This window comes from Microtus oregoni, unplaced genomic scaffold, assembly GCF_018167655.1.
Source record: "Microtus oregoni isolate MIOR12 unplaced genomic scaffold, Mior012 000070F_ref0000104, whole genome shotgun sequence".
Taxonomy (NCBI): domain Eukaryota; kingdom Metazoa; phylum Chordata; class Mammalia; order Rodentia; family Cricetidae; genus Microtus; species Microtus oregoni.
This window is the reverse complement of record NW_024543977.1, coordinates 7,692,624-7,719,479: the sequence shown is the minus strand read 5'-3', so window position 1 is coordinate 7,719,479 and position 26,856 is coordinate 7,692,624. Positions and strand designations below refer to the sequence as shown.

Here is a 26,856-nt window from a genome sequence, read left to right as displayed (position 1 = left end):
CATATGACAGGGACCAAGTTAGAAAGAGTCCATGGTGAAACCTGTAGCTGAAGTGAATGACCTAAGCAGTCTTCTTAGAGGGTCAGCAAGCATATGATGGCACAAGGAGAAGATAAGGGTCTGAGGGTGCTACTTACCCATCAGCTCCCAAGATAAGGATATGGCTTATATATAGCAGGCTCTTCTCTGACTATTGAGTACCTCTCTTTGAAGTAATGGTATTTGTTTAATTCTTACCGAGTAGTTAGCCCACACCCCATTCATTCACTGAGTAGTGATGATACACTTGGCCCTGCTTTGGCGACCACACATTTCTGCATAACTTCTACATGAGGAGCCTGATATGGCAACACTGGAGCATTAGGAAGGAATCCACATTAGAACACCAAGTGCAGCCTTCAGATGGGTTAGTCCAAAATCTCCTCGATTATCTACAGATGTGAACAGTGTTATCATTCCAAAAGTGTCAGGACATCCTTAAAGAACTGAGTTGACATTTTTCAGTTTTCATCTCTAGCTCTCACACCATAAAGTAATTCCAAACACACACAAATATAAAGACAGCCTCAGAAGAAAGGTCTGGGTAAAGTTAAAAATAAAAAGCCATTTAGCCAATAATGAAAACAAAGAAAATCTATATTATTATCTGAGTGATAGTGACTGAGTGGAGATTGGAGTTAATTTAGAGTTTTAGAAATGTTTTCAGAGAAAGAAAAATAAAGAAATTCCAAATTCAGGTGTTTAAAAGAAAAAAGTAAAATGGGGATATAATGAAAGTCAGAAAATAAATAACCAAAAGTTTGAAAGCAATAATAAATAAACAAATATAGTCACAAATTAATATTGGGGATGACAAAGAAGGTTTATAAACAAGTGTATAGTGATCAAGAAGACTTTTTTAAATTATCATGAAGGGACAGGGTGGGTGGCTCTGTGGCTAAAGCATCTGTCACACAAGCAGCAGGCCTCAGGACCAGAGTTGAGATCACCAGCCCCTCATGAAAGTCTGTAATCCCAGCACTTGAAAGAGAGACTCTCCAGAGAAAGCCAACTAGTGAGACCAACTTGACCAGGAGGCTCTGGTTCAGTGGAGAGGCCCATCCTCAGTGGACAAGAGGCAAGTGACTCCAGATGTCAACCTCGGGCAAATATATGCACACAGATGCAGTACATACTAGGTCAACATGTGCATATGCAAGCATACCTACACACCTGCAACTGTGTATATGCAATAGATTAATATTAGCCTTGAAAATAAAAGATAAATTCACAAGTAAGAAAGTTTTATAAGTAGCCAATAACTCAGGAGAAATTCAGGTTTTCAGTAAATCCAGTGCCCCAAAATTATGAATTGATGGATCCATTGGGCTGTTTTTGTTTTTTCAAACTTTGAATAAATAAATCTTCAGTTTTATATATTTTCTGGAACATTTAAAATCATAAGAAGTTCTTCATTTTTAAAAATGTAAATGTAATCCTAATCCCAGACAAGATTAAGATAATAGATATGTCTCTTTAAAAAGAACATGTTGAGAGATTTTTCCAGTTCAAGCTATTCGAACTACAGAAGCATGGAATAAAATTTGTATACACAGGTATAGCAAAGGTTTCTTGGAAGAAAAATTATAATTAATGAGGTGCATTAGGTAGCAACTGTTTATTTAGAAAAAGGTGTTTCTTATAAACACATTTATGCTACCCAGTGAAAACAAGGTCATCTCCTGTAAAATCCCCATCGTGCTGACTCTTGAGAACATGCGCTCTTTTCAGAGGGGATGAAACGCTCGCTCAGAAGGGGGCTGCGCCTGTACTTGGTGCTTTTCAGACTTAGATCGTTTATTAGCTGCTTATTTTTCTTGAGCATTCTGCGAGCATTTGGTGCATACTGGGCACGACTCATCCGCTGGCTCCCTGTAGAAATAAAGCCCATGGTGCAGTTATCCAGCCGGTGAGAAAGCAACCTACACATGGAAACTTTCTCGTGCATGTGTGTACACTTAAAAAGAACAGTCTGATTTTTTCCTCTTAATGTCCAAGCTTGGAAAATTAAGAGAGAGAGACCAACAGCCTAAAAGCACTGTGCTAAGTTTCAGGCCAAACAATAAATGGGTGTCTTCAAAGGCACTGAGAGATAGCACTGTCGTAGCCAGGTTACCATGTGTGGCAACAGAAGCACAGGGCACTCTGAATGCTTTGAGTTAGCATGGTGGCTTTCCTTGGTGCCTGAGCCGTATTAAAGGCATTAACTCCATTTTAAAAGAACACTGCAAGTGTGCTTCGTTCAGTTGGCTATGCTAACATTTCCTTGTTCTCTGTGTAGACCAGATCTGCCTGCCTGCCTTCTGAGTGCTGAGATTAAAGGTGTGCACCACTACACCTGCCTCTGTCCTTTCTTATTAAGTCATCAGAGGGAGGAGACAGAAGCCATCAATGCATAAGTGTTTTGTTAGTTTTTACGCAAACACTATTTCTCTGTAGTTTGCAGCCTTGGGCATTATGCCAAAGCCATAATAAATCCTCAACAAATATTCACTGAAACATTTCCAATACAGAATTCTCACTGTGTTTAGTACAGTCAAGTGACATTGCAGGCAAGCAGTCACTTAGGGTGTCCATGGGAAGACATCTTGTGAGTTAAAGCAGCAATCCATTTTCCTCCTGTTAGGCTAATGAATGGGCATTTTCAGATGCTTGCTGGAGTAAGTCTCTGTTACAAACTGACACCCAGGCCTCTGGTGCTGAGGGGTCTGAGACATCACGATAAAGGGCATCGTTCATTCCTCTGTCGTCTCTCTTCCTTTTGTTCTCCCACAAAACCAACTAATTATTCCACCTTATAAAAACAAGTCCTTACTAGGGCCTTGCCTAGAGGATTTAAGTCTATCTTTTGCTTCAAAACCAAGTCTATTGAATTTTCTTCTCTCTGGTGAGAGGAAGAAGTTTCTAAGTGTGGTGATTAGAGGATATCAGGAAAGCCTGGAAATAAAACTTAAGACTTCTGCTTTCTACTTGGCTGGAGAACAAGGGCTGTGTCTGTCTGTATGTATGTGTCTGTGCACATATTCACAGCTCACAAACGAGCCTCTTTATAAGAAACTGGGTCATTTAGAGATTTCTCTGAACCCAACGTCAGTATGTAATTCATCAGTGTAACCTCCCAAGAGGCTGAGCGTTTCAAGTTCATCTTGTTAAACTGACTTAATTAGTCACATGTGTCCTAGACAAAATAGACAGGCCTCTAGGACTGCTGTGTGATGTAAATTAATCATGTTTAGCTATTTTCATGCTTGACTGAGGTGAATGTCCCCAGTAAAGGAAAAGTTTTGATGGTGAGCAAAAAGAACCATATTTTTGGTACATGGGACCAACACTTAAGATACAGGAACTATTTGGACTGCCTGTCACTGTTGCAGAATCGAAGTCAAATGAGAGCCAGTGGAGTTGCTGAAGACGTGCACAAAAGATCGTGGAGGACAAAGACCAGCTGCCATGTCTGAGTGTCTTTGTCTTAGCTGACAGTGGCCCTTGGAGGGATAAGATGTTCTTTTTTCTCTCTTTTCCCACATGTGGTTTTGGCCTTGGACTTTACCAATCAAACACCATCTTGGAAATTCCAAAACAGCAGAAATTTAAGTATAAATGTAAAAATACAGGGGTGTATGCTCCTCTGATGTCATAATTTTAAACACTGCTTTCAGGATGTTTTAAGGACTCTTTTTGTGTTTTCTGCCTTCTTGGAGAGCTTCAGTAAGTCATTATTTAAGGCTTGGATCAAACAAAGGTCTTTGACAGTAAGACAAATGGTCCTGCCCCTAAGCCCCACTCCCAGTGCTTTAAAAATTCATGCCGACTTTTCTATTCAGAACCCTCAGGTTTGCCACAACCCTAACTTCTCTTCATCGATGATTTCTTGAGGGATTTTGAGATTCAGAACTTTCCTGGTCGTAATTTTAATGCAGTAATATTTCCACATGAGATTTATAGACATTCTGGAGACTGGGTAAAATTATGACAACATTAGACAATCTGTAGGTTCTCAGTAAATGTTCAGTGAGCTTATGTGGGCAATTTCACTTGAAAAATATGAATGGAGTTACACAAAGTGTCTCCTTCAGTGAAGAACTTTAAGAGGCGCAGGCCAGAGGAGAGAGGAAGGGAGGAGGGAGGGAAAGACAGAGACTGACAGTCACTCACTCCCTGAGTGACTCATTCTTTGGTACTAAGAGAGCCAAAATGAAGATTTGAGACTCTCAGCCTCAGTAACCACATGGCTTGCTAGGGAACCCAAAGAGACTTCTTAGCTTAAGAATGCATAGATTTTGTCAGAGCTGGGTTTGATCCAGAATATCTGTCCTTTATTACATCGCAATACTTAAGACAGACAGCAATACTAATTTTATACTTGTCTGAATGCAAAACAAAATTGATTATTTTTCAAAATCCTTTCTCTGTGTGTGTATGCATGTGTATGTGTGTGTGCACTCATTTACATGGTAGGAAGCAAATATATGGTGACCAGAGAGAGAGTAATTTAGTGAAGTTTGATTCCTTCTACCTTTAAGTGGAACTAAGGTCGCTAACAGTGAAACTCAAGCACTTTTAACAGTTGAGCCATCTTGCTTCCACAAAGTGTGTTTTGAAATGCAGGCACATTCTGTCTGTCCATTAGGTAGTGATTCCCATTGCCTTAAATGCATTACAAGTTCTCAGTGGCCCTAAATTGGTGATGTATTGATTGAGTTTTCACAGACTCCCTAGTACTTCAAATAGTAATATATTTGTTACATAAATATTTCTTTCTTTTTTTTTTGACACATAAAGTTGTTTAATTAGGTTGTCAGCAATTTAGAAAACCAGTTTGTGAGGATACATCCCGTTGGTCAGACAGAACTGAGAGCGCAGGTAGCCCTGCAGCTGAGGAACAGCTTTGATCTTTGGCAGAATCTCTGAGTCCACCACTTTCTGATCAGCCTTGCGCTGCTCTGTAATCTCAGATTTCTCCTTCTCTGTGTCAAAGATCTCGCCCTCCTGATGCCTGGGCTTACGCAGCTGCTTTTTCTTGAAGTAAGCATCAGTCAGGTGTTTGGGGATTTTAACTGTGCTGATATCAACTTTTGTAGAGGTGGCGATGACAAACTTCTGATGTGTTCTTCTCAAAGGAACTCTGTTGAGGGCAAGAGGTCCTGTCACAAGCAGTAAACCACTGCCCAGTTGCTTCAGGAAAACCACTCTCTTGCCCCTGTGGCGCCCGGTAAGGATGATGAGGACAGTCCCAGGAGTGATGCTGGCACGCAGGCGTCTCACATGCTGACTGAAGGGCTTTTTGCCATGGCTCAGCAGCTTCCGAGGTACATCTTCGGTAGGATAATACCTGGGCATTTTTCGAAGCTTAACCACCCGGGTACCACCATTCTTGTCACCACCAACTGGTTTTGTGACAGTGGCAAGGACCTTTTCCTTTTTCTTCTTCTTTTCAACCTTGGTTTTTGCAGCTGTGTATTTCCTTTTGTACATGGCCTTTCTGGAATACATAGCAGATCGGGAGTACCTGCCAATTCCTCTAACAAGGACTAGATTTAGGCTGCAATGGGGCTTCCCCTTCTTGAGCTTTTTAGCCTTAGGGTCACTCTTTTTGGCTGCATCAGCATCAGGGGCATCACCGCCAGCCTTCTTGGCTGCAGGTTTCTTCTCTTTTGTATCAGGTTTCTTGCCTTTTTCACCCGCCATCTTGCAAGATGGGAAAGAGCACATAAATATTTCTTAAGTGAGTGATTGGTGTTTTAATGTTTTAGTGTAACTGCTCTTAAGATCTTGACAGACATTCAAATGTACACAAGTGTGCATTGGTCTTTATTTATTACCATGCCAAGAGAAAGAAAAAGATCCTGAATAAGTTACAGATAATAAAATGTAAATTTTTGAAACCAGGCAAAACTTAAATGAAATCAAGGTCAAAAGAGATTGTAAATGAAAGAAATTCAATTTTAAGTAAAAGAGGAACTTCCAGGAAATTCATTGGTAATAAGTGGGGAAGATTAGCTAGTCTGAAGAAAATCCAGCAGTGACGGAAACATCAAGCAGGTGGGGTTGTCACTGAGAGCACGGTCTTGGAGGAGAGGCTTCCGAAACAAGGTGAGATTTAGACCATCTATCAGGACACTTCTGGCTCTTTGGGGATTGGCAAGAACAAGGACAAAGTTTTGCCTTTTTAAGAATGACTGTTTGGAGTTGAGGATGTAGCTTAGAGTTCATGCCTCCTAAGGGTAATAAAGACTCAGGTCTGCTCCCTCCTCCCTCCAACTTACATCTCAGAATGGCAGACGACACATTACATTTCCCCTCTCTTCTTCTGTGTTCTCCTACTGAAGACATGGTTATGAGCAGGAAGCTCTGATCCTGTGGAGGTGTTCTCTATAATCTGTTCTGATTATTCTGCTGGCATATGTCAGCAGATCCACCGTGTTTGTTTCCTGATGCTCAGACTTACTGCAGTGGCCAGTCACCTCCTGGGCAGTTCCCTGGATGTGCTTGTCCATTCGCATCACTGTGTTTAAGACTGTGTCAGTGTTTCCATTCCCTGGGGTTTCTAAATGTCACTAAAATTTGAGCCAAATTCAAACCCTGGTGTAAAAGTGTCTTTTTTCCCATTTCTCCATGCATAATAAATATAAGCCAAAACCCCCTCCTAATGTGAAGCCCAAGACTGAAGACGATGTAAAAAAAATGTTTACTGCCTCTGAGAATAAGACATTTTTTCTGTTTAATGAACATGGATGTGTGTACTCTACCCTTCTCTGTTCCCCCATGTCTGTCTGTCTCTGTATCTGTGTCTGTCTCTCCCCCTGTCTCTCTCCCCCTCCCTCCCATCCTTTGATTAGTTCCCCCACTTCTACCTCTCTGCTTTGTTTCTAGAATTCAACAGCTATTTTTCTGTCTAAATTTCTCTGTGTAGCGTTGCTTTTACAGAAGTTTTATTCTGGGTAAATATGTACTTTCTGCCAGCCCTGAATATTTTGGTACTTTGAAGTTTTAAGGCCTCATGTATTTGTTTTCTATAACTTATTAGATTGTTGATAACTGTGAGTTTTCAGGAAGCAAAGGAGGATAATAAACTTGTGTATCCTAAGAAGTTGGGGTTTTTATTTGTTTGTTTGTTTCTCAGAACTTTTTTCTTGTTTTCCAGGTTGGTGGAGGATAGCATGTTTATATAGCAGTTTTGTACTGAACCGGCCCTCCCCATTGGCAGCTTTGTTTTAGTGTGGTGCACTAAAGGGCAGGTGGTCATGGACTTTCCTGAGGGACCCTCAAACCCCATTTCTTACTTCATGATGAGTAAATGGCTTTGTGTGTACCATAGGAACAACAAAAAAGTGCTTTTTAGACATGAATTGCTTAGTCTAATTGCTTTAGGTAATTCCAGGTACTTAATTGGTGTTTAAGAATTTTGAATCATTAGTGTTGAACTTTTGAGAACTTAAAATGGCTGTGTATACATTTCTACCAATTTCATTGAACTTTTAAAAAAATCACATATTATTATTGTGTGTGATGGAGTATGCATGTGTACTCAAGTAAAGGTGTGTGTGTGTGTGTGTGTGTGTGTGTGTGTGTGTTTAGGTTAGAGGACAATTCTGCAGACTGGATTCTCTCTTTTCATGTTTATGTGCATTCTGGCACTCAAACTCAGGATGTCAAGCTTAGTGGCAAATGCTTTATTCACAAAGCCTTCTTATGGGTCCCAAACTGTATTCATTTAAATACTGCTTGGCCCATTATATCTAGCCTCTTCTTGGCTAACTCTCACACCTGGACTAGCCCATTTCTAATAATGTGTGTAGCACCCCAAGGTGTGCTTACCAGGGAGATTCTAGCCTATGTCCATCCTGGGTCGGAGCTTCATCGCGTCTGCTCCAGAGAGGAGAGGAAATGGTATCTGAGCTCACTTCCTCTTCCTCCCAGCATTCTGTTCTATTTACTTCGTGGCACCCAAGCTTCTGTGAAGGAATTCCTCAGATGGAGAGTTCCCCATCAAGTCAGATTGGGAGCACTTTCTCAGGTCAGATTGGGAGCACTCCATCAGCACTTCCTAAGATCAGGGTCTAAGAGAACCAGACGTGAATAAACTTTACTGGCACAGGACACTAGGCAGCATCTTAACACACTGGCCCTATAGCCTCGGTGATCTCCAGTATCTTCCAGAACTGCTGGGCTGCACACAGTGTTAAAAACTACCTCATTGCTGACATTTGGAGCATAAATAAACATCTCTGGTGGAAACAATGTATTGGTGTGTGTGCGCGCGTGCGTGCATGTGTATAGATGTGTGTGATGAAGTAAACTTTGCCTTTGAGTAGTTTTCATTCTAATAAAGAAGTGAGATGTTTAACAATAGCAGTGCAAAGAGGATTATACTGGGGATGCAAAGCATAAACTGAAAACACAGAGAACTCGGATGAAAATGAACCCTTTAAACCACCGAACAGTGGTGGAAGCCAACTGTCCATCCAGTGAGAGTTCCAAGGGACAGAGTGCTCTTACATTTCACATAGCCACCTGTGCACTAAGAACGCATTGTCCTTTCAGCCGAGACAGACTCAGGCGATGGTGGACAAGGCTCAGTATGCAGGGCTGTTTGGAATAGGAATGCCCTGTTCTGCCAAGACTCATTATGACCCTGAAATGTGCCCTTTTTCAAAGGGCCAGAATTCAGAGGCTGTCCTTCCAGTTTCCACACTGATTTAGACAGCAGATGCATTAAAAGGCAGCGTGGAATTTAGAATCATTTGTCATATGGCTTCACGGCCAAAAAAAAAAAAAAAAGAAAAAAAAAAAAGGAATGGCTATTTGGCCAGAGGAAGAATTCCTTAAGTGTTACTATGTTCTGCATTTCTAGATGTAAAATCCTGGGCCAGAAGTTGTTGGGTGCCAAGGACCCTTGCTGTGGTGTCTCAGCCTAGTGTGGGGCTGACGGCTATGCTGTCGTGGGTGCTTGTGGTCCACATGGCCTTCTTGAGTTGCAGCTGAAGCCATGCCTGCGGATGTTATTGTTTTCCATGATCACTCATTGTTCTGGTTCCTTCCTACCGATAGTTCTCCTGTAAGCTGCTGCATCTGTCTAGCTGGACTGAGGTCCTGTCACCGCTGCGTCAGGAGGGTAGCTGGTCTGTTTTCACTTGTTGAGCCTCCTGTTTCCTTTATTTTAGACCTCTTAAGAAATATGGCTCCAGTTTGGCTAGCTTTCACATCTCACAGAGACCATAGTTTCTCTGACCTGTGTCCTTCCTCCTTCAGAAGATTTTTCTTAACGTAGACTTGCCCCTTACACTCTGCTTAGAAAATATAAGCAAAAATCATCTGGAATAGTAGTGGTTAACTGTGCTAACAGGTATTTGAGGACTGTTTCACCATTACTGGAGTTGAGCTCTGAAGTTTCTTTTGTACATATAGTAACTTTCCTGGCACTAGAGAAATGTTGTGATTTCATGACATCTTAACTACTCAGAAGACCATTCCTACCCTACCTGGAAACACACGAGAGGAAAGTATTCGGGGAGCTACAGGAACCCAGGGAACAGGCTTGGCCAGCACCCAACCTGCACTCGTTTGGCTTCACTTTTATTAAATGACGTTGCACAAGGCCCAAAGAGGGGCTCCGTTGACACATTCCAAGTCGAATCAATATATTTTTTTTTTTTCGAGACAGGGTTTCTCCGTAGCTTTTGGTTCCTGTCCTGGAACTAGCTCTTGTAGACCAGGCTGGCCTCGAACTCACAGAGATCCGCCTGCCTCTGCCTCCCGAGTGCTGGGATTAAAGGTGTGTGCCACCACCGCCCGGCTCTAATCAATATTTTTATGGTAGTTAAAACACCTGTAGCCTCTGCTGGAGTTCGGAAAACAATATCGTTGGGCCAGATTTTCTCCCCTACCAAAGCCTCCTTCTACATGAACCAATGGGAGGTCACAGACTGAAAGAGCAGAGGCAGAGGCAATGTCCTGGGCTAAGGAAGTCCAGTTGAGCCAGAACTGATAGCAGGGGTTTGTGTTCTGAGGTAGGTCCCTTCATCAGCCCAAAACTCCAGTTCCTTTTACTGTGAAATGAAGAAACATGATGAGGTGATCTGTAAATGACACACCCCTAAAAATCTGTGACTCTGTGGGAAGCATCAGGGAGAAGGAAACACAGAGCTCAGAGAAATGCGCAGGCAGAGGCCTACCAGTTATCCACCGTGAGGAAACATAGAGCTCAGAGAATCGGCCAGGTAGAGACTTACCAATTACCCACCCTGGGGAAACACAGCTCAGAGAACCGCTCAAGTAGAGGCCTACCACCTTACCCACCCTGAGGAAACACAGCTCAGAGAGTCGCTCAGGTAGAGACCTACCACGTAACTCATGCTTTGAGTACATTGAGCTTAGGGGGCTCAGAGGTCTCGGTTGTGTCTATCATGATGGGGATTGTGTGATGTATCATTCTAGAAAGATCTAGCCCAAGTTTATAGCCAATGCTTCTGTTTTCTCTAATATTTCAAATATTTAAATTGTATAGCACAGTTTATGATCTCTCCTTAGAATTTATTTTTGTAAATTACATGAGGTAATGACCTGACTTCTGTGTTTACTCATTTATTTTCTGAGGTTTTATTATATTTTTAGATAGGGACTCAAGTAATCCAAACCAAGAATAACCTTAAACTCTTGGACCTCCTTCCTTTGCTCCAAGATCTGGGATTTAACTTGTAGTTTTTTCTCCACACGATTGACTGAATGCAGCAGCAGTTTCTAACTGACTGGAAAAACTGCCTTTGTTATACACCAACTTTAGTAGGGTGCCCATTTCTAGATGCTATTCCATTTGATCAGACTTAATATATTTATTGTATAAGAGCAGACCACTCTCCCAACTCTGGTCATATAGACCTTTTGACATATAGCAGTATATGTCCATTTTCATTTTTCCTCCAGATATTGTCATCAGGTGCTTAGAAGTTCAATTTCCAGCTTTTAAGTAAATTTGGCAAGTTCTATTGATGAGTATTCTTGCTAGAATTAATTTGGTATCACTTTGAATGTCAGTCTATTAGCATTATTACTTTGGGGAATATTTTTGTTTTTAATATATCAAGTCTTCCCAGTAAGGAATTTTTATTCTGGTCAACTTTTATGACATTCAATCCAGTTTTATTCTTTACATGTATTTTGCACATTTCTTATAAAGTCAATTACTAGATATCTTATGTGTTCTTAATTGTTTCATTGTATGCAATTTTTGCCAGTTATCTGATCTAATAGTTAATTAACACTGATATATAGAAAAGCTACTGCACTTTGTATAATTTTTTATAGGGAAGTAGATTTTCAAAGCAACCTATAAGTCTTGTTCCAATATCATTTTATATGTATCCTCTTCTCTCCCTCCTCCTCCTTTTATTGTGTCATATTGGTGATTCTACAAAATACCAGAGTAAACATTAAATGTAATTTTTCTTATATTTTACCATTAATCATATACTTGCAGAAGGTTTTGGGTTATTAGAAACCAAGAATAAGGAAATTACTGAATAAAGGAATTCTTTAGCCATTCCTAGACTAGGTAGTAAGGGCACCCACCCCCATCAGACACAGTGGTACATGTTGTATTTACAGAGAGTTACCTCTACAGTTTTTAAGATCATTCTCCAGTTATTTTTTAATCTATTTGTGTTTTTATTTTAAAAAATTCCTATATTTAAATGTTCTTGAATTCTTGGGGAATTTTTCACTTCATCATAACATATCAATCTTTCAATATACTTCTGAATACATTCTATTACATTAATATTAATTCATTCTATTAATATTAGTGATTTTACATCAAAAACCTCCAGTGAGATTTGCCTATAATTTTATGTTATTTTGATGTTCTTACATGCTTTAGTAAAAGAGTTATATTCATTAGGTGGAAATAATTAGAAACTATTTTGCTGTCTTTTATTTTGGAGATTTTTAAATGATATATTAGGTCTTCTAGTCATAAAAGTTTATTAGAATTTGCCTATGAGATGAAGTTGGCCTGTGAGTCACTAAGATGGCCTTGGGCCGTGATCTGTTGGGATGACCTTGGCCTTGAATCAATGAGAAGAATTTGGTTGCAAGTCATTGCTTCTCTCATTTACTAGTCATCTCTCTCCTGATTGTGGTGAACAGTTTTATAACTTTATCTTTCAAATTACTGATTTTGACTTTAATACCACCCCATATATTGTCCAGCTTTATACTGAAGTTGGTCTTTTTAATTTTAGTATCTTATTTTTATTCTCCAAGAATGTCATCATCTTTTTATCTTCTGTTACAGTGTGGACCTTAAATTTCCCTCAAAACTCACCAGCCTAGGGGAAATGGTGGGACTTTTAAGAGATGAGGCACGGGGGTTAGGCCAGTAGGGAATTGCCTGGAAAGTGTCTTTGGGATGTTGGCCCTTCCCTTTCTCTTTCTCTTTCTCTTGTTTCCTTTCCTCCATGAGGTGAACAAATTTGTTCCATGATGTGTTCCCTGCTGTGACGCCTCCCTTTCCAGACTCCAAAATCATAGAGCCAAGCAAGCTCTGAGTGAAACTGTGAGTGAGTATCACAAAGTTTTCAGCCATTGGACTAGTTTTCTTCATGTGTTTTATCATAATGATGGGGACAACCAGAAAGAAACACTTGTTTTTCATAGCAGTTGAGAGAGCAGAAGTTATTTGAAAATATTTTTATCTCTCTCCCCAATTTTCCCCTTCCTGCTTCCTTCTTTCCCTTTCCTTTTCTGTCTGGTGATTGAACTCAGGCCTTCATACAAGCTAAGCACACGCTCTACCACAATGCACAGCCCACGTGAAACTCTCGATGGTTTTAAAGCCTTTGTTAAGAGTCCTTCTTGCCTTTTCAACAAGTCTACTGATTTGTTTAAGGAATATTTGCAATCAGGTGACCCATTAAGCCTCATTGAGTCAAGAAGGCAGAAAAGGCATGAACTTCTTTTGGTGAGTGAGCTTTAACTGGTGACTCTCCTGATTCCACTTATGTACCCTCAATTCTGGTTGAGAACTGCTAATCTGCAGTATATTATGTGCTCTGCTGGGAGAGCTTGTGAAAGCTCGTGCCGAGCAAGCCTGACATGGTGGGTCAATCATAGAATTAATGTAAAGTCACTGATCGTGGGAGGTCACATCTGTACTGCCAGCACATGTCTGATGAGTTGAGGTGAAGTCACTGGCTATGGGAGATCAGGTCTGCAATGCCAGCACATGTCTGATGAGACGAGATGGAAACAAGAGAATCTGGAAGCTTTAGGCAGGCTAGCCCAGGGAATGCAGCACAACAAACAGGAGAGACCCTACCACAACAGACTTAAGAGAGAAACGACTCTCCAAGGTCCTCCAGCCTCTCTACGCACAGCATGGTACACATTCACTGTGACACAACATGAATATACACATGAATAATAATAATTTTTAATTTAAAAATTTCCTGGAGAGATGGCTTAGCTGTTTATAAATGTCTGCTCCTCCTCCAGAAGACCCAAGTTCCATTCTGCTCACAACTACATGCAGCTCTAAGTTCAGAGAATCAACGCACTTTGGTTTGGTCTCTGTGAGCAGCCATATACACATGGCACACATACACACACATGCACAGATAAAGCCATTTTTTAATCTTTAAAAACATTACTGATAGGCTTCATCTGTATAAACATGACTTGTTCTGATAGCAAAGACTTCCTGAGTTACATTGTTTCTAGAAAAACTTTACATATAATTGAATTAAATAAATGTGCCTATAGTTATAGCATTGTGATGTGGGGCTACTTGGCAGATGTGCCCCTTAGAAATACACTCCTTGGAATGCTACTGAACTTGGATGCACTGTTCACTCTGTTACACATGTGACAGAACATGCTAGAAACTCACCACTTCCATGGAAACCTTTGAGCTCTTTGAGGAAACTGGTAGGAATTTTCTAAGTGAAAACAAGGAACTATGAATTCCACTACTTTTTGCTAACATTTCTTTCAAGCAAAATGATAATAAATGGAGCCTTAAATATCATATCATACACTTCAAAATGTTTTTCTACCCTTTTGTACTGGAGTTACTTTTGTGGTTTTAGCTAGTGCTATGAGGGCAGCTGATGAAAATGGCAGAGGAAGCAATGGAGGCAAAGCCTCACCGTGTTTGAAAGGCATTGTGTTAACTAAAAGACATTCTAAATGTGGCATGTATGTTTGATTTGTTTTGAAAATGTCAAAAGTAGATTTGCTTTCACTTAAGACTTATATCACTTTTTTCCTCTTCCTCTCTTTTTTTCCTGACAATAAAATTCATTGTGTCTTTGCGGAGTGTTTCTGCTTAGATAGATCTCCCTGGGTTGGTTTGACTGTGACTGGCCCAAGAGATATTTCATAGTAATTCTGAGTCTACTGGCAGTGTTAAACTGGCCTCAGGGTATTTTTCTGTGCGTTTTGATTCTCCTCTGTCAACACACACAGCTGCAGCAGCGCTTACACAGTGCTGTATTAGATAGACCACTGTCCTTAGGTCTTTCTTCCACAGTGCCGTATTAGATAGACCACTGTCCTTAGGTCTTTCTTCCACAGTGCCGTATTAGATAGACCACTGTCCTTAGGTCTTTCTGAGACTCATCCTTTCTTTCATTTGAACAACTGACACCTCTCACATCCTTTGCTTTGCAGTAAATTATTGTCACTGAGTGGCATGTGGTTTACCAAATGAGTCCCTGAATTACAATTGCTTTGGTTCATCCTTGAAGACGAAGGAGCTCAAAGACTTCGCATCCTTCCACCAACTAGTTCCACCACTGGGAAAGAAGCATAAGCAATGCCAGATCCAGTCTGAGCCAGTGACTGCAGCCTGCTCCTTTACTAAGCTTTTTCTAGAAGGGTGGGGATCTGAAGTAGTTGTTTTCTTTATTTTTATTTCCTTTAACTGATTGACAAACAGTAGTTCCACACATTTCTGGGGTACAATGTAAAGTTTGATGCATGATACACATGGTACAATCAAACCATGCTCACTAACACACATATCACCCCAAGAACTTATCATTTCATTGTGGCAAAAGCAGTTAAAAGTCTCAACTCTTCTGGCATATACAGCACATTTATTACTAACCACAGTTGATTCTCTATCTTGGAATGGCTGGATCTCATGGTAATTCCAACCAGGCTTTTTCTGGACTCTCTTGCTGTTTTTCCCGATGACTGTAGTAATTTACATTCCTATCAATAATGTACAAAGAGCTCCCTTTGTCCATGCTGTCTCTAATGCTTGTTTTTTTTTGAGTGTGTGTGTGTGTGTGTGTGTGTGTGTATGTGTGTGTGTGCATTTGCCACCAAAAGGATATGAAGGGATTTTTCATGGCTTTAATCTTATACTTAAGAGACATTGAACATTTCTTAATATATCTTTGATCATTTGTGAATCTTCTTTTGAGAAATAACTACACAAGCTTTTGTTGTTGTTTTGTTGTTGTTGTTTTAATGTAGTTTTGTTGTTGTTGTTGTTGAGTAGTTAGCGTTCTTTCTGTACTTTGGGTATCAGAATTTTATCTGACATGAGATTTGTGGGGTTTTGTTCTCCCTACTTATGGTCTGTCTCTTCCCTCTATTGTATCCTTTACTCTGTGGAACTGTTTTAATTTGTTGAAAATTCCACCTGTTTTGTGAATCATACCCTCATTGTGTCAGGGAGCCTTCCCCCTGTTTTTTCTTCTCGTGGTTTCATGGTTTCTGGTCTTTAGTCCTAAAGTTTCTGGTCAGTAGTCCCACACATCGTATGTTGGCAATGCTGCCTGGCAGTGATGCATCCCAACTTTATCATAAAAAAATAGAAAAAGATGCTTCTAAACCAAGTAGAGCAAGGCAGATGCCAGAGGCTGGCTTCTGATCATCACACACCTACCGCCGTGAAGAAATCGCTGGCATGCATCAGTCGAGGGTATGAGGTAGAGCATGAAGCATTGAGTGTTATCTCAACAACAATGTGGGGTTTGTGAGTCTAGTTACAAATTAAATAACAGTTTTGTGACTGTGTGTTAGTTTTCTACTTCACATAGGAAGTTGCCATAAATGTTATAACTCAGTACCATTATACGATGTCACAGATCTGTAGTCAGAAACCTGGTGCAGAACTGCTGGAGTCTCAACTCAGGGTCTTACAGGCTAACATCAGGATGTTAGTTATTTGGCTTCTTCAGCACAAGCAAAGAACCCATATGCAGATTTCCCCAACCACTGGCAGAATTAACTCCTGGTGGTTATAGGACAGGGATAACTATTTCCTATCCTTTCTGATTCTAGAGTGTTCTTTGACTTTGTGCTGTTTTCAGATAGCATCATCACATGGACTCCATGCCAAGTGTGAATTTCTCTGACTCCCCCTTCACCTTTGACCATCAAAACCTTTACATTTAAGAGTTGTTGCCACTCTACTGAACCCACCTATATGATCAAGAGTAATCTTTTTATTTTGGGGTCAACTAGCTACTGATTTTAATCAAATCTACAAAGTCCATTCCCTCATATGATATAATGTACTCATGTAGCACCAAGAACAAAAGTTCTGCTTTTTTTTTTTTTTTAATTTTTGAGACAGGGTTTCTCCATATCTTTTGGTTCCTGTCCTGGAACTAGCTCTTGTAGACCAGGCTGGCCTCGAACTCACAGAGATCCACCTGCCTCTGCCTCCCGAATGCTGGGATTAAAGGCGTGCACCACCACTGCCCGGCAGAACAAAAGTTCTATAGGGCAATATTTTCCTCCCCTGATGTCCACATAACAAGGTAATTTTGAAAGGTTTGTCTCATCTTTTCTCCTATGTATAGATGATAAATATAGGATTAATAGCAACTGAAACCTTTTAATTATAAGTTATCAAAAAGTATACTGCTTAAATGCTTTGGGAATGGACAGTCTACAAACTGAGTAATGAGACTCATCTAGATAAGTAAGTTCAAATTTATATTTCACTCATCTGTGCTCATTTATCTGCATAAGGGTCCCCATGTCTCACTGTCGTGTGTTCCTATATATCTGGCTCATTTTACTTTTTTTAAAAGTTATATATTACCACATTTACTTATTTATTATAAAGTAGGCAACTGAGCATGCAGTTGAGCACAGGGCCATTAGCAGTGTACTTCTGAGCAAGCTGGCTTGGGGATGCCAAGCGGCAGGAGGACCGAAGACGCGCCTGCATGGTGACCAAAGCTGCTGTGTGTCACACAGTCAGGCGTGCCTGGCCATGTGTGTGGTGCTTCATCTACATGTGTTACACTTCCTTTAGTCCTCACAACACCTCTGAGGTGGTAGGATGAGAGCAGATGTAAGTTAGCAGAATATGCATGTAACAGCTATGGCTGCAGAGCCAGGATTCTAAGTTTGACATGAAAACATCACCAAGCTTTGTGAAATTTTTTCACTCTCCTTTTCTAAGGCAATCTGTGCCTCCTGTATCTTTTTCCTATCACCATTAAAGATCTTGTGTCCTTATGAGTTTCTCAACCCTCCGCCATCAGAGTGATCTTCTGTGTCTCCATCGAAACCTACAGATTCCAATTCTGGGGACAGCTGATAATGGCAAGAGCTGAGAGCACTGCCAAGGGCATTGGAGGGACGGAAAGAGCAGTGTCCCTGAACACTCACAAGAGCCTCTCATTGACTTTTCCCCCATTGATTTCTTTACTCAACTCTCACTGCTCCATGAAGTAGGCCTTGTTCCAGTCCTCATTTCCCACAGAAGCCTGTGAATTTCCAGGAGACGGAAAGTGCTTCAGTGGACTCCTTGCCTACTGCAGGCATCATTCCTGAAGATTAGGCTCAGCCCTGGAGCTCATTCATTTTTGCCAATCACCTTTACTTTTTAGAATTTACTCCACCCCTTCTTCCTCTGACTGTTGAGAGCCCTTTGTGAGCATATGAGACTGAGACAATGAGATAGGGCCGACTTGGGCAGATGGTGGCCTTCTGTCCTTAGAACGGCAAACGGTGGTGGGAAGACTCAAGAACCTTCACAGACAGAACTAGGAACCTGAAGACATGGAGGAGCAGAGGGAGGCAATTGCCTTCAGGGATTGTCACATGAGACCAAGGTACCATGTTCCTTACAAGGGCATCTGCTCATCTGCAAGGGACAGCAAGTCTGTGGGGGGACAGGCATGCAGGGGTATTTTCTCCTTCTCAGGGTGGTCACAGGGAGACAGGTCTGCAGGGATATTTCCTCCTCAGGGTGGCCACAGGATACCCAGACCAGGCCTGAGACCAAGAACTTTGCTTCCTGCCTTGCTTTTAGGTTCAATTTAAAACTTCCATGCACTTCTCTTTAAATCTACAGTCCATGAAGCCATGGCTTAATTTTCAAAATAGAGTCCTAATTTTTAAAAAGCTGAAATGATGTCAAATTTCAGGGACAGTACAAACAGTATTTCCAGAGAACCCTGCAATGAAGCCCTTTGTCCTACACACAGCATATCTCAACTTGAGTGTTTCGCAAACTTCAGGTCTTAGATTTGGGACTTTTCTTAAGTTTAGGGTAAAGCTGCACGGTCAGCTGTCTTCTATTAGGTCTGTCACCGTGTCAGTGGTACCGCTTGCTAAAGCTTTACTTCCCGGGTTTAAATGTGTCAGTAATATAATATTGAAAGGAGGAAGTATGGCTGCTGGAGCTGAAGAGCAGCAACAGTGCTGTCTCCATGTGTGCTCCAGACCTAGGCCTCCTATAGCAGTGAAGATGTTTACCTTAATAGGATTATCTTTTTAAAATTCTGATGCCATCTTCAATGGTGAGACTCAATAGCCTTCCTCTGAAACACTTTTACTCTTAATCTAGAATTAAAATCACCATTTTATTTTAATTTTAAAAGCTTGTCCTTGAACTAAAATAACAGGGAACATTTTGAAACAGGGCTCCAAGCTGTAGATACATTTCATTTAAACCACAGAGACTGCAGTTAGATTCCTCAGTGCCAGACAGACTGCAAATTAGAACTGTGGGCAGATCAGCAATGACTGAACTTCTGGATTCAGTAGGACCAGTGGGGCTGGTTGGGACTTTTGGAGTTGTCCCTGCCTTTGGGTAGTATCCAGGGATGACAGGATCTTTGCCTGAGATCCAGCGGCAAGCCCTTTGCCATGTGGAGAGGCATGTGGAACCTCCTTTGCTCCTCACACTGTGCTCACCTCCAAGAGAAGAAGCCATGTGGAGAAAGCTACCAGACAGAAGTTGTAAAGTAAGGCCAGAACACACTGAAACTCTAGGCCTTGGATATGTGATAAAAAATAGCATTTACAGAGAAGGCAATTGCTTACTGTGGCAGGAAAAAGGGTTAGAGTCCATGACTGTACTGTAGAGATATTTTTTACAAAGTTCATTTTTATCCTTACTATTCTGGTATTTGATTAGCGAATCCCATGCCAGATTAGGTCTAATAATATCTTACATTGTGCTGCTCTGTGTACTGCAGGGCGCATGAACATCTGTTCTTCTATTTGATCCTCATTATGACTCTATGAGGTAAAAGTACAGATAATTATTCCCACTCCTGCAGGGTGGGAGGGAATGATTTGCCACAGCTACTTAATGGCAGTGTCAGAAAGAGACATGAACTCTCTCAGCACCTGATTCAGGCTCTTTCCATCCAATTTTATGGTGTTTTCCATCCTGGTTAAATGGACTAAAAATTAAAAATACTTTTAGAGAACTCTTGAAATCAGTGACTGGGAGTTTATCTGGAGCTATTATTTTTCTGGTAAACAGTCTGCTTTGAAAGTTGTGTAAGATGTTCCAGAAAAATGCGCAGCTACCTCCTGTGTCGCTCCCCACCCCCAACAGCTTGTGTGACATAAATGTCTCCGTGGCAGCTCCTGGCATAGCAGGGTTGAGTGCTGTTGTCACAGCCGGTGGTACCTGGATTTCCTAAAGCACACTTACCTTGTGGGTTCTAGCTGCTCTATACATATGCTCCTGTTCTGTAGCATGTTGATCCAAACATGTCTCCAAGTTCCAGGAGCCCCTACTCTCCAAGGCATGCACACAGTATAGAGGACTGGTCTTCCATCACACACCGACTTCCCCTGTGCCTAGGATTCTGCAGTCTCCCACAGCCTAAGCACATGCTCTACTGGTGAGCTGCATTCCAGCCCTGCCCTCGTCCCGTCTCTCTGTCCCCACATAACCTCACAGCATCTCATTAAGCCTACTCTTCACTCCTTCCTTCCCCTTTCTACTCTGTTGCCCACTCCAAGGGCATGGTAGACTCAGAACAGATGGTCCAGAAGTATGTGAGTGTCCACATTTGTGGATCTGTCAGTTCTCTTCAACTGGCTAATCAAGAGATAGAGGTAGTAGAGAAACTCCCAGTTTAAAAAAAAATAGAAAATTACTCAGACCAGGCAGAAATAACTTTGATTTATCCTTACCAGTCTATCTGGTCCTTATCCTTTATTAAAAAAATGAAATACATATTATAAAGAAAAGTGAAACTGTGTTATAGGAGTAGAGAATGGTATAAAGTGGCTTTATTTTTATATTTATTTTTAAAGCTAAATATAATATTTTTATTATGAAAATTTCATACCTTCATCAAACGTATTTTTATCATTTACCTCACCACACTCTTCCCTCTGACTCCTTCCAGCTCCACTCTCCTACACACCCTCCCTACTTCCTGTTTCCTTGGTTTGTTAATAGCCCACTGAGTCTAATTTGTGCTGCATATGCCCATGGGGCCATCAACTGGATCATAGGTGACCTACCAGAGACCACACCCCTAAGCAAAATTGATTCTCCCTCCTCTAGTTGCCATTAACTGTCAATAGCTCCTGATTTAGGAGTAGGGGCCAATACATAAGCCCTTCCTATCTCTTTGCTGGTATGTTGACTGGCCTGATAGTGTACAGTTCTTTTGAAGACAACATCCAGAAGACATTGTTTCATTCCAATCTTTCCTACAAAAACTTCTCTAATGAGATCTGAGAGTTGTATTAATATATGGTAAAGAGAAAAGAAGTTAGAATTATGAAAATAATAGCAGTAGGTACACCCCTGGATGCCATGAGCCCCCCAACCATGGGCAGATATATAGTGCCAGTGCTTCTTCCTGTAGAGTAGGACTTAAATCCATTAAGAAAGGAATTGGTTACCTCCGTTATATTTGTGCCACAATTGCACACATGGGCATATCTTGCCATCCTGGTCACTATTGCAGTTCATTAGATTCACAGCTGAGTAGCACCATCAGGTACTGTGAAAGCTAGCCAGCAGGAAAAATATTTCTAGTAAGTACCAAGTTGATTTCTCTTTGTCCTGTGACCAACTTACATGGTATCTTCAGAAATAAGGTGTGATAATCAAGTTCCAGTGGGCAACCAGGAGCAATGGCAATAGCCTATATTCTTTGGTGGGGGACATCTTCGACACCCTTGACCAAAAAAAAAAAAAATCACTTCAAGGGCAGGTATCCCATACCTGCAGTGCACTTTTTATTTGGCAATTTATGCCTTCTATAAGGAATATCGTGCCCTGTGTACAGTAATTCCAATGAAGGTTCTTTATAGAAATACACACATATACACATACAGGGTACACGCAACATACACATAAATGTATATGAAGCTTACAAAACAGAAGGTTTCTGTGGGGGTCCCTGCAAGCTTTATTGCTGGCAGTGAAGCAATCTGATCTACAAAGAGGCAAGAAGAAAATCTCTGTTCATCTCAACCTAGTTAGCCAGGCTGGATCAAACTTTTGGAATCTGACACCAGGCAGTTCATTTTAGACATATTTAAATACAGTATAATCTTGGAAAAAAGTGTCCTGGTAGCAATTATGCCACTTTGTGTACACGATATGTGACTCTACCATGAAGATGGGTTCTATAGCTTAAGGGCCTAGGATCTGTTGTGGTCTCTGATGGAGACAGTGTAGAGATCGGCAGGCTATGAAGTACACATGACATTGTCGAATGAGTTCGATTCACTGAGAAACAAACCTAAAGCTAAAGGTCTAGGGAGGGAAAATCTAGGATGAACATTCTGGGGGATTTAGGTGAGGTCTGGCAGGAAACAGGTATTCGTTTCTTCCACTGAGGTGACAACCTGCGTGATTAACACTCATGGTTTCTCCATTGCTTCTCTGTGAGCGCTGATGCCTTCTACGGGTTTCCAGGTTGCTTTTCAAAGTGCTGGGCCTGCTCCACCTTATGCCCCCATCTCTCCTCATTACTTTCCTTCCCCCTTCCACACCCTTCATGGTGGATATTGCAACCCTCTGAAGTAGATATTGGTTTTAATCACATTTGTTTTAAGTGCAAATGAAGTTCTTCTAAGGGTTCAAATGCATCTTAAGAGCATGTGTGACTGGTTGTCTAACCTTATATTTTCCCCTCTGTCTTCTCAACCCCCACTAATAAGGGATATTAAAATAAAGTAAGAGGACTTTGTTCTGCCGTTACAGGACACTGGGGCAGCATAGTTCACAATGATTCAGTGAGGATTTATAAAGGATTTTAGAAACTCTGAAAATAAAGCAATGGAAAGGAAACAAATAGTAACTATCCAGTTTGATCAGAATATGCTACATGTGTGTGTTGATATATTGCCCCGCCCTATAGATGAATACAGTCATTACTTACATACACCATGTCAGTTACTGCTCTTGTCATTGACAGAACACCTGATGAACACAGTTTGATGAAGGAAGTTTAGATTGTGCTCTCAGGGTATGTCAGTGCATTGTTGAAGAAGGCGGGGTAGAACGTCTGTGGAACAGTGACTTGTTCACATGACGTTAAAAGGAAACAAAGAAGTTAGCTAGAACCAAGTCTACGTATAACATTCCAAGGTCTAGCCCTGGTGATCGACCTCTGCTAGCTGGGCACCAGTTCCTAAAGGCCCCATAGCCTTCAAAGTAGAGCAACAAGCTGGGGGTCAAGCCAAGTCAAAGCATGAACTGGGCATCCCAGATTCAATAAGTCACGCTACTCCAGAATTTAAAAATTTCAAAGTCAACAAAGGGGAAGAAGGAAGGAAAGAGGCAGAGAGGGAAGGAATGAAGGAAGAAAGAGATATAGAGAATTAGGGATAGACAACAAACATCACACAATTACCGGTTATGATGTAAAAAAAAAGGTAGAAATCATTGAACTGGCATTTGGGTCCTGGTCCCACATGTCCCGCTTTGGAGTGTGCTTTGAAGCCCTTGGGGCTTTACTGTGTGCCCTGGGTGTGCTAATAGGTGCTAAATCATCCTGGTGGTTTATAATATACTTTGTCTGCTCTAGTGACCAAGATCAGATTCCTTCCTTTTCTTCTCAGGAAAACTCAACAGGGTCAAGGGCACTGAATTGTCTTTTTATACTTCTCAAGTGCCACTGAGTATTTGCATTTATAATTTAGAAAAATAATGTGTCATTTTCTTTCCTGGAATATATGGGGTGTTTTCATAGTTGTTTTATATGTCATATCAGTCTGCCTTGATACAGAAGTTAGAAGATCTGGCCCAGTGTAGTGGAAGCAGGAGGGCTGATAGTTCAAGACCAGTCTGGGTTATGACATCAGACCTTCTCTGAAAAAAAAATCTAACAGAAAAGTTGGAAGATCTGATTTTGAGACCGAATGAGTGAGAACAAAACACAAGGAGTAAATACAATTACCTGTGTTGACAGAAGTTTCTTTCCCAAACATCCCATAGCTGTTTAGTCCCAAAGAAACACACAGAAGCCTACATTAATTACAAACTAGTTGGCCTAGTAGCTCAGGTTTCTTATTAACTAACACATCTTAATCCATAATTCTTGTCTGTGTTAGCCACGTAGCTTGGCACCTTTATCAGTGAGGCATTCTCATCTTGCTTCTTCTGCATCTGGGTGATGACTGCAGACTGAGTCTTTCCTCTTCCCAGAATTCTCCTGTTCTGGTCACCCTGCATATACTTTCTGCCTGGCTACTATTTTAATAAAATCAGCATTTTTTTAAACTAATACAAGTGACAAATCTTTACAGAGTACAAGATCATTGTCCCACAGTATACATACTAGTTGTAATACATGATGGTAACTCAGAAATAGAAAGACAGAAGAAACATAATGGGAAAGAAATCCAGAGGTGGTAAAAGTTGCAGCCTCTTAGTGGGGTAGAGAAAAATACATTTGAAGAGTTGACTTGATTGAAGGAATAAACTCGGGGAGAAAAGGAGGAAATGGGAACCTGAGAAAAAGAGACTTTAGGAATTGGTCTTACATGCTAAGGATCAGTGCAGTAAAGTACAAGGAAGTAACCATTGAGAAATGGGGTTGAATGAGCATTTGGAGGAACTGCAGATCCCATGCTGGGTAGTTCTGAGCTAGTCCTTTAGCAGGATTCTCTACTGTACCACACTATAATGTCATAGTATAGTAGATACAGTACTTTAATACTGTTCTTTATTTCTTGAGTATTGGGTAGACTTGTTTGCAAGCATCATCCAGTCTTCTTCCGGAGTCCATGCACAAAGTAAATAAAAGGGGAATAATGTTGAGGTGTACCTTGAGTTGGCACTGCTGGAAAACAGTCAGCCCTATACCTCTCAAGCAGAAACTAAAGGTGAGTCATTGAGGTAGGAAATCCAGCCACCATGAACCTGAAATAAATTCTTTCAAAACCTAGATTAAAAAAAAAAAAAATGGAAAGCTAAGCGCTGGCAAAATGGCTCACATTTGTCTCCAAGTCTGAAATCCTGAGTTCAGATCCTGGACCCACATAGTAGAAGCAGAGAACTGTTGCTAACCTTCCTTCGAGTCTGTTCTCTAAGTGAAGAACTATAGGATGAGAAGTTTGCAGTCTCCTGGACACAGAATTTGATACAGCAGCTGCATCGCACACAGCACACACACAAAGTCAGAGCCCCCTGAATAGCCTGGACTGAGGTCTAGATGTGTGTGTGATGTGTGGTGTGTATGTGTGTGTGTTGTGTTACATGGGTGTATGTGGACGGATGTACATGTGTGTGTGTATGTGTGTGTCTGTCTGTGTATCTGTATGTGGATCAGAGTTTGGCTCCACTTTTTCCAGAATGCATTTAGGTCATGTTAAATGACAGCAGGGACCCAACTTCATGAAAGACAAGGGTGGGGTACCTTTGAAATTCCCACCGAGAAGAAATTCTGCCAAGCCTACAGCACAGCAGGGATGGGGGAGGGGCAGGGGGTTAACCTACTGCCTGGAAATTAGCCCAGAAGCCTGTTGGAGAGGAGTAGGCTGAAGAAAGAGAGGAGAGAGTAGGTGTTCTTAGCATCTCCCATCTAAATTGGAAGCATTCAGAGGTTAGAGGTCAGGCTGATCCCATGCCAACCATCTAACTCCTGTTGTCCCTCAGAACCGATTCCTGCAAGCTGTCCTCTGACCTACTCATGCTACCGTAGCATATGCCACCCTCTCCCACAAAATAAATACATGAAAATGTAATTTAAAACCCCTTTTTAAGAGTGGGAAGCTAAATACATGCCACAAATCAAGGTGAACTAGGTCTTCAATTTTTCTGCTGCACAGTGAGTCAATGATTTCACAGAGATGCTGTATGTAGAAGCTGACAGCCCTTCCTATAGTTTCTACTTCATTAGACAACTCTTGTGCAGTTCTGGAGGCATAAAGTGTCTGGAGTGTCAAATTCATAGAGACAAGAAAACTGTTGCAGAGCCTGGGAACAAGAAGCTATGGGGAGATAGTTGATAAGTGTGGACATTTAGTTTGGAAAATTGAAAAACTTCCTGAGATGGATGATGGAAGTGGGTGGATCATACCAGTGTGCTCAGTGCCCTGACTTGGACTCTTAAAAATGATTAAAAATGGCTACAATGATAAATGTTGTGGGGGAGGGGAGCTTTCATCAACTCCTTCTGCTCAGTGTAACAGAGCTACAGTTACTCCTCGAACCTGACTTCTTACTCATACTCAGCAGGTGAAGAAAATGTTGACCATAGTTTGTATTGTGTCTAGAGTCTAGAATAAAATAATTACCTTTTCCACAGCATATAAGACGGTGGCCTGGGAACTTCAATCCCTGTCTACTCCCACTAAGACTGTGGGTTTTAGTTTTGAAGAACTGGGTTCCAGTTTTCCCATTATTGTTTACTAACTTCAAAACATTAGCAAGCTCATCTGACTCCCCTAGTTTGTTTTTCTATATGCATATAAAATGAAGGAAATAAAAATATCTCATAAAGTTATCACGACAGGCACACATGGTCAAGACCTTGACAACCAGAGCTCCGCTGAGCTGTACAAGTGTCACGATCCCCATGCCCCTGCTGCCACTGCCCTCTGTGGATACTTCTCTTTCCGGAATTGTAAAAGCTGGATTCCCCTCTGTGGCTCTGAGCCTTTCTCTAATTCCACTCACCACACAGTCTCTACATACACTCCAAGTTTGGAAGGAAAAAATATGTGTTTTCAATGATGAGTGAATTCCTTTGCTGACATTCAACCAAGACATATTCCAAACCCGAAGCTTCTCGTGACGTTAAAAAATGTTGGTCACCTTCTTGTGAAGAAGTGAAATAAAATGTGCCTGTATCAACTCCTCGGTGAGCAGAAGGCAAGCGCACTGGGGCTTGTCACTTTGTGGTATTTCAATACCGGAAAAAAGGAAATCAGAAAATAGAGGAGATTTTTCAAATTTTTGTTGGGAAGCTTTTTTTTTCTTCTTTTTCCTTTGTCCTTTTCCTTGATTTTGTTTTGTTTTATGGTGTCTGCTAAAGCATTGCTTAATACTGTGAAAGTCCTAGAGCTCCGGTTGCATGCAGATATTTGGCAAACTAATTCAAGTTACTGAATCATGGCTTTTTTTCTGAA

General features: G+C 41.1%; 2 protein-coding genes across 4 annotated transcripts in view; one reads left to right on the top strand and one right to left on the bottom strand.

The window, feature by feature from the left end:
- The window catches only part of Mkx (mohawk homeobox), a 67,463-nt gene that overhangs the window by 15,704 nt on the left and 24,903 nt on the right, over positions 1-26,856 (top strand). The window lies entirely within an intron of this gene.
- On the bottom strand, positions 4,822-5,727 carry LOC121440726 (60S ribosomal protein L6-like). Its single transcript, XM_041641549.1, has one exon. It carries the CDS (start codon positions 5,725-5,727, stop codon positions 4,846-4,848), a length of 882 nt encoding a protein of 293 aa, XP_041497483.1. The 3' UTR covers positions 4,822-4,845.

Coding starts and splice junctions, on each gene's coding strand:
- LOC121440726 (XM_041641549.1), bottom strand. CDS start 5,727: ATGGCGGGTGAAAAAGGCAAGAAACCTGATACAAAAGAGAAGAAACCT.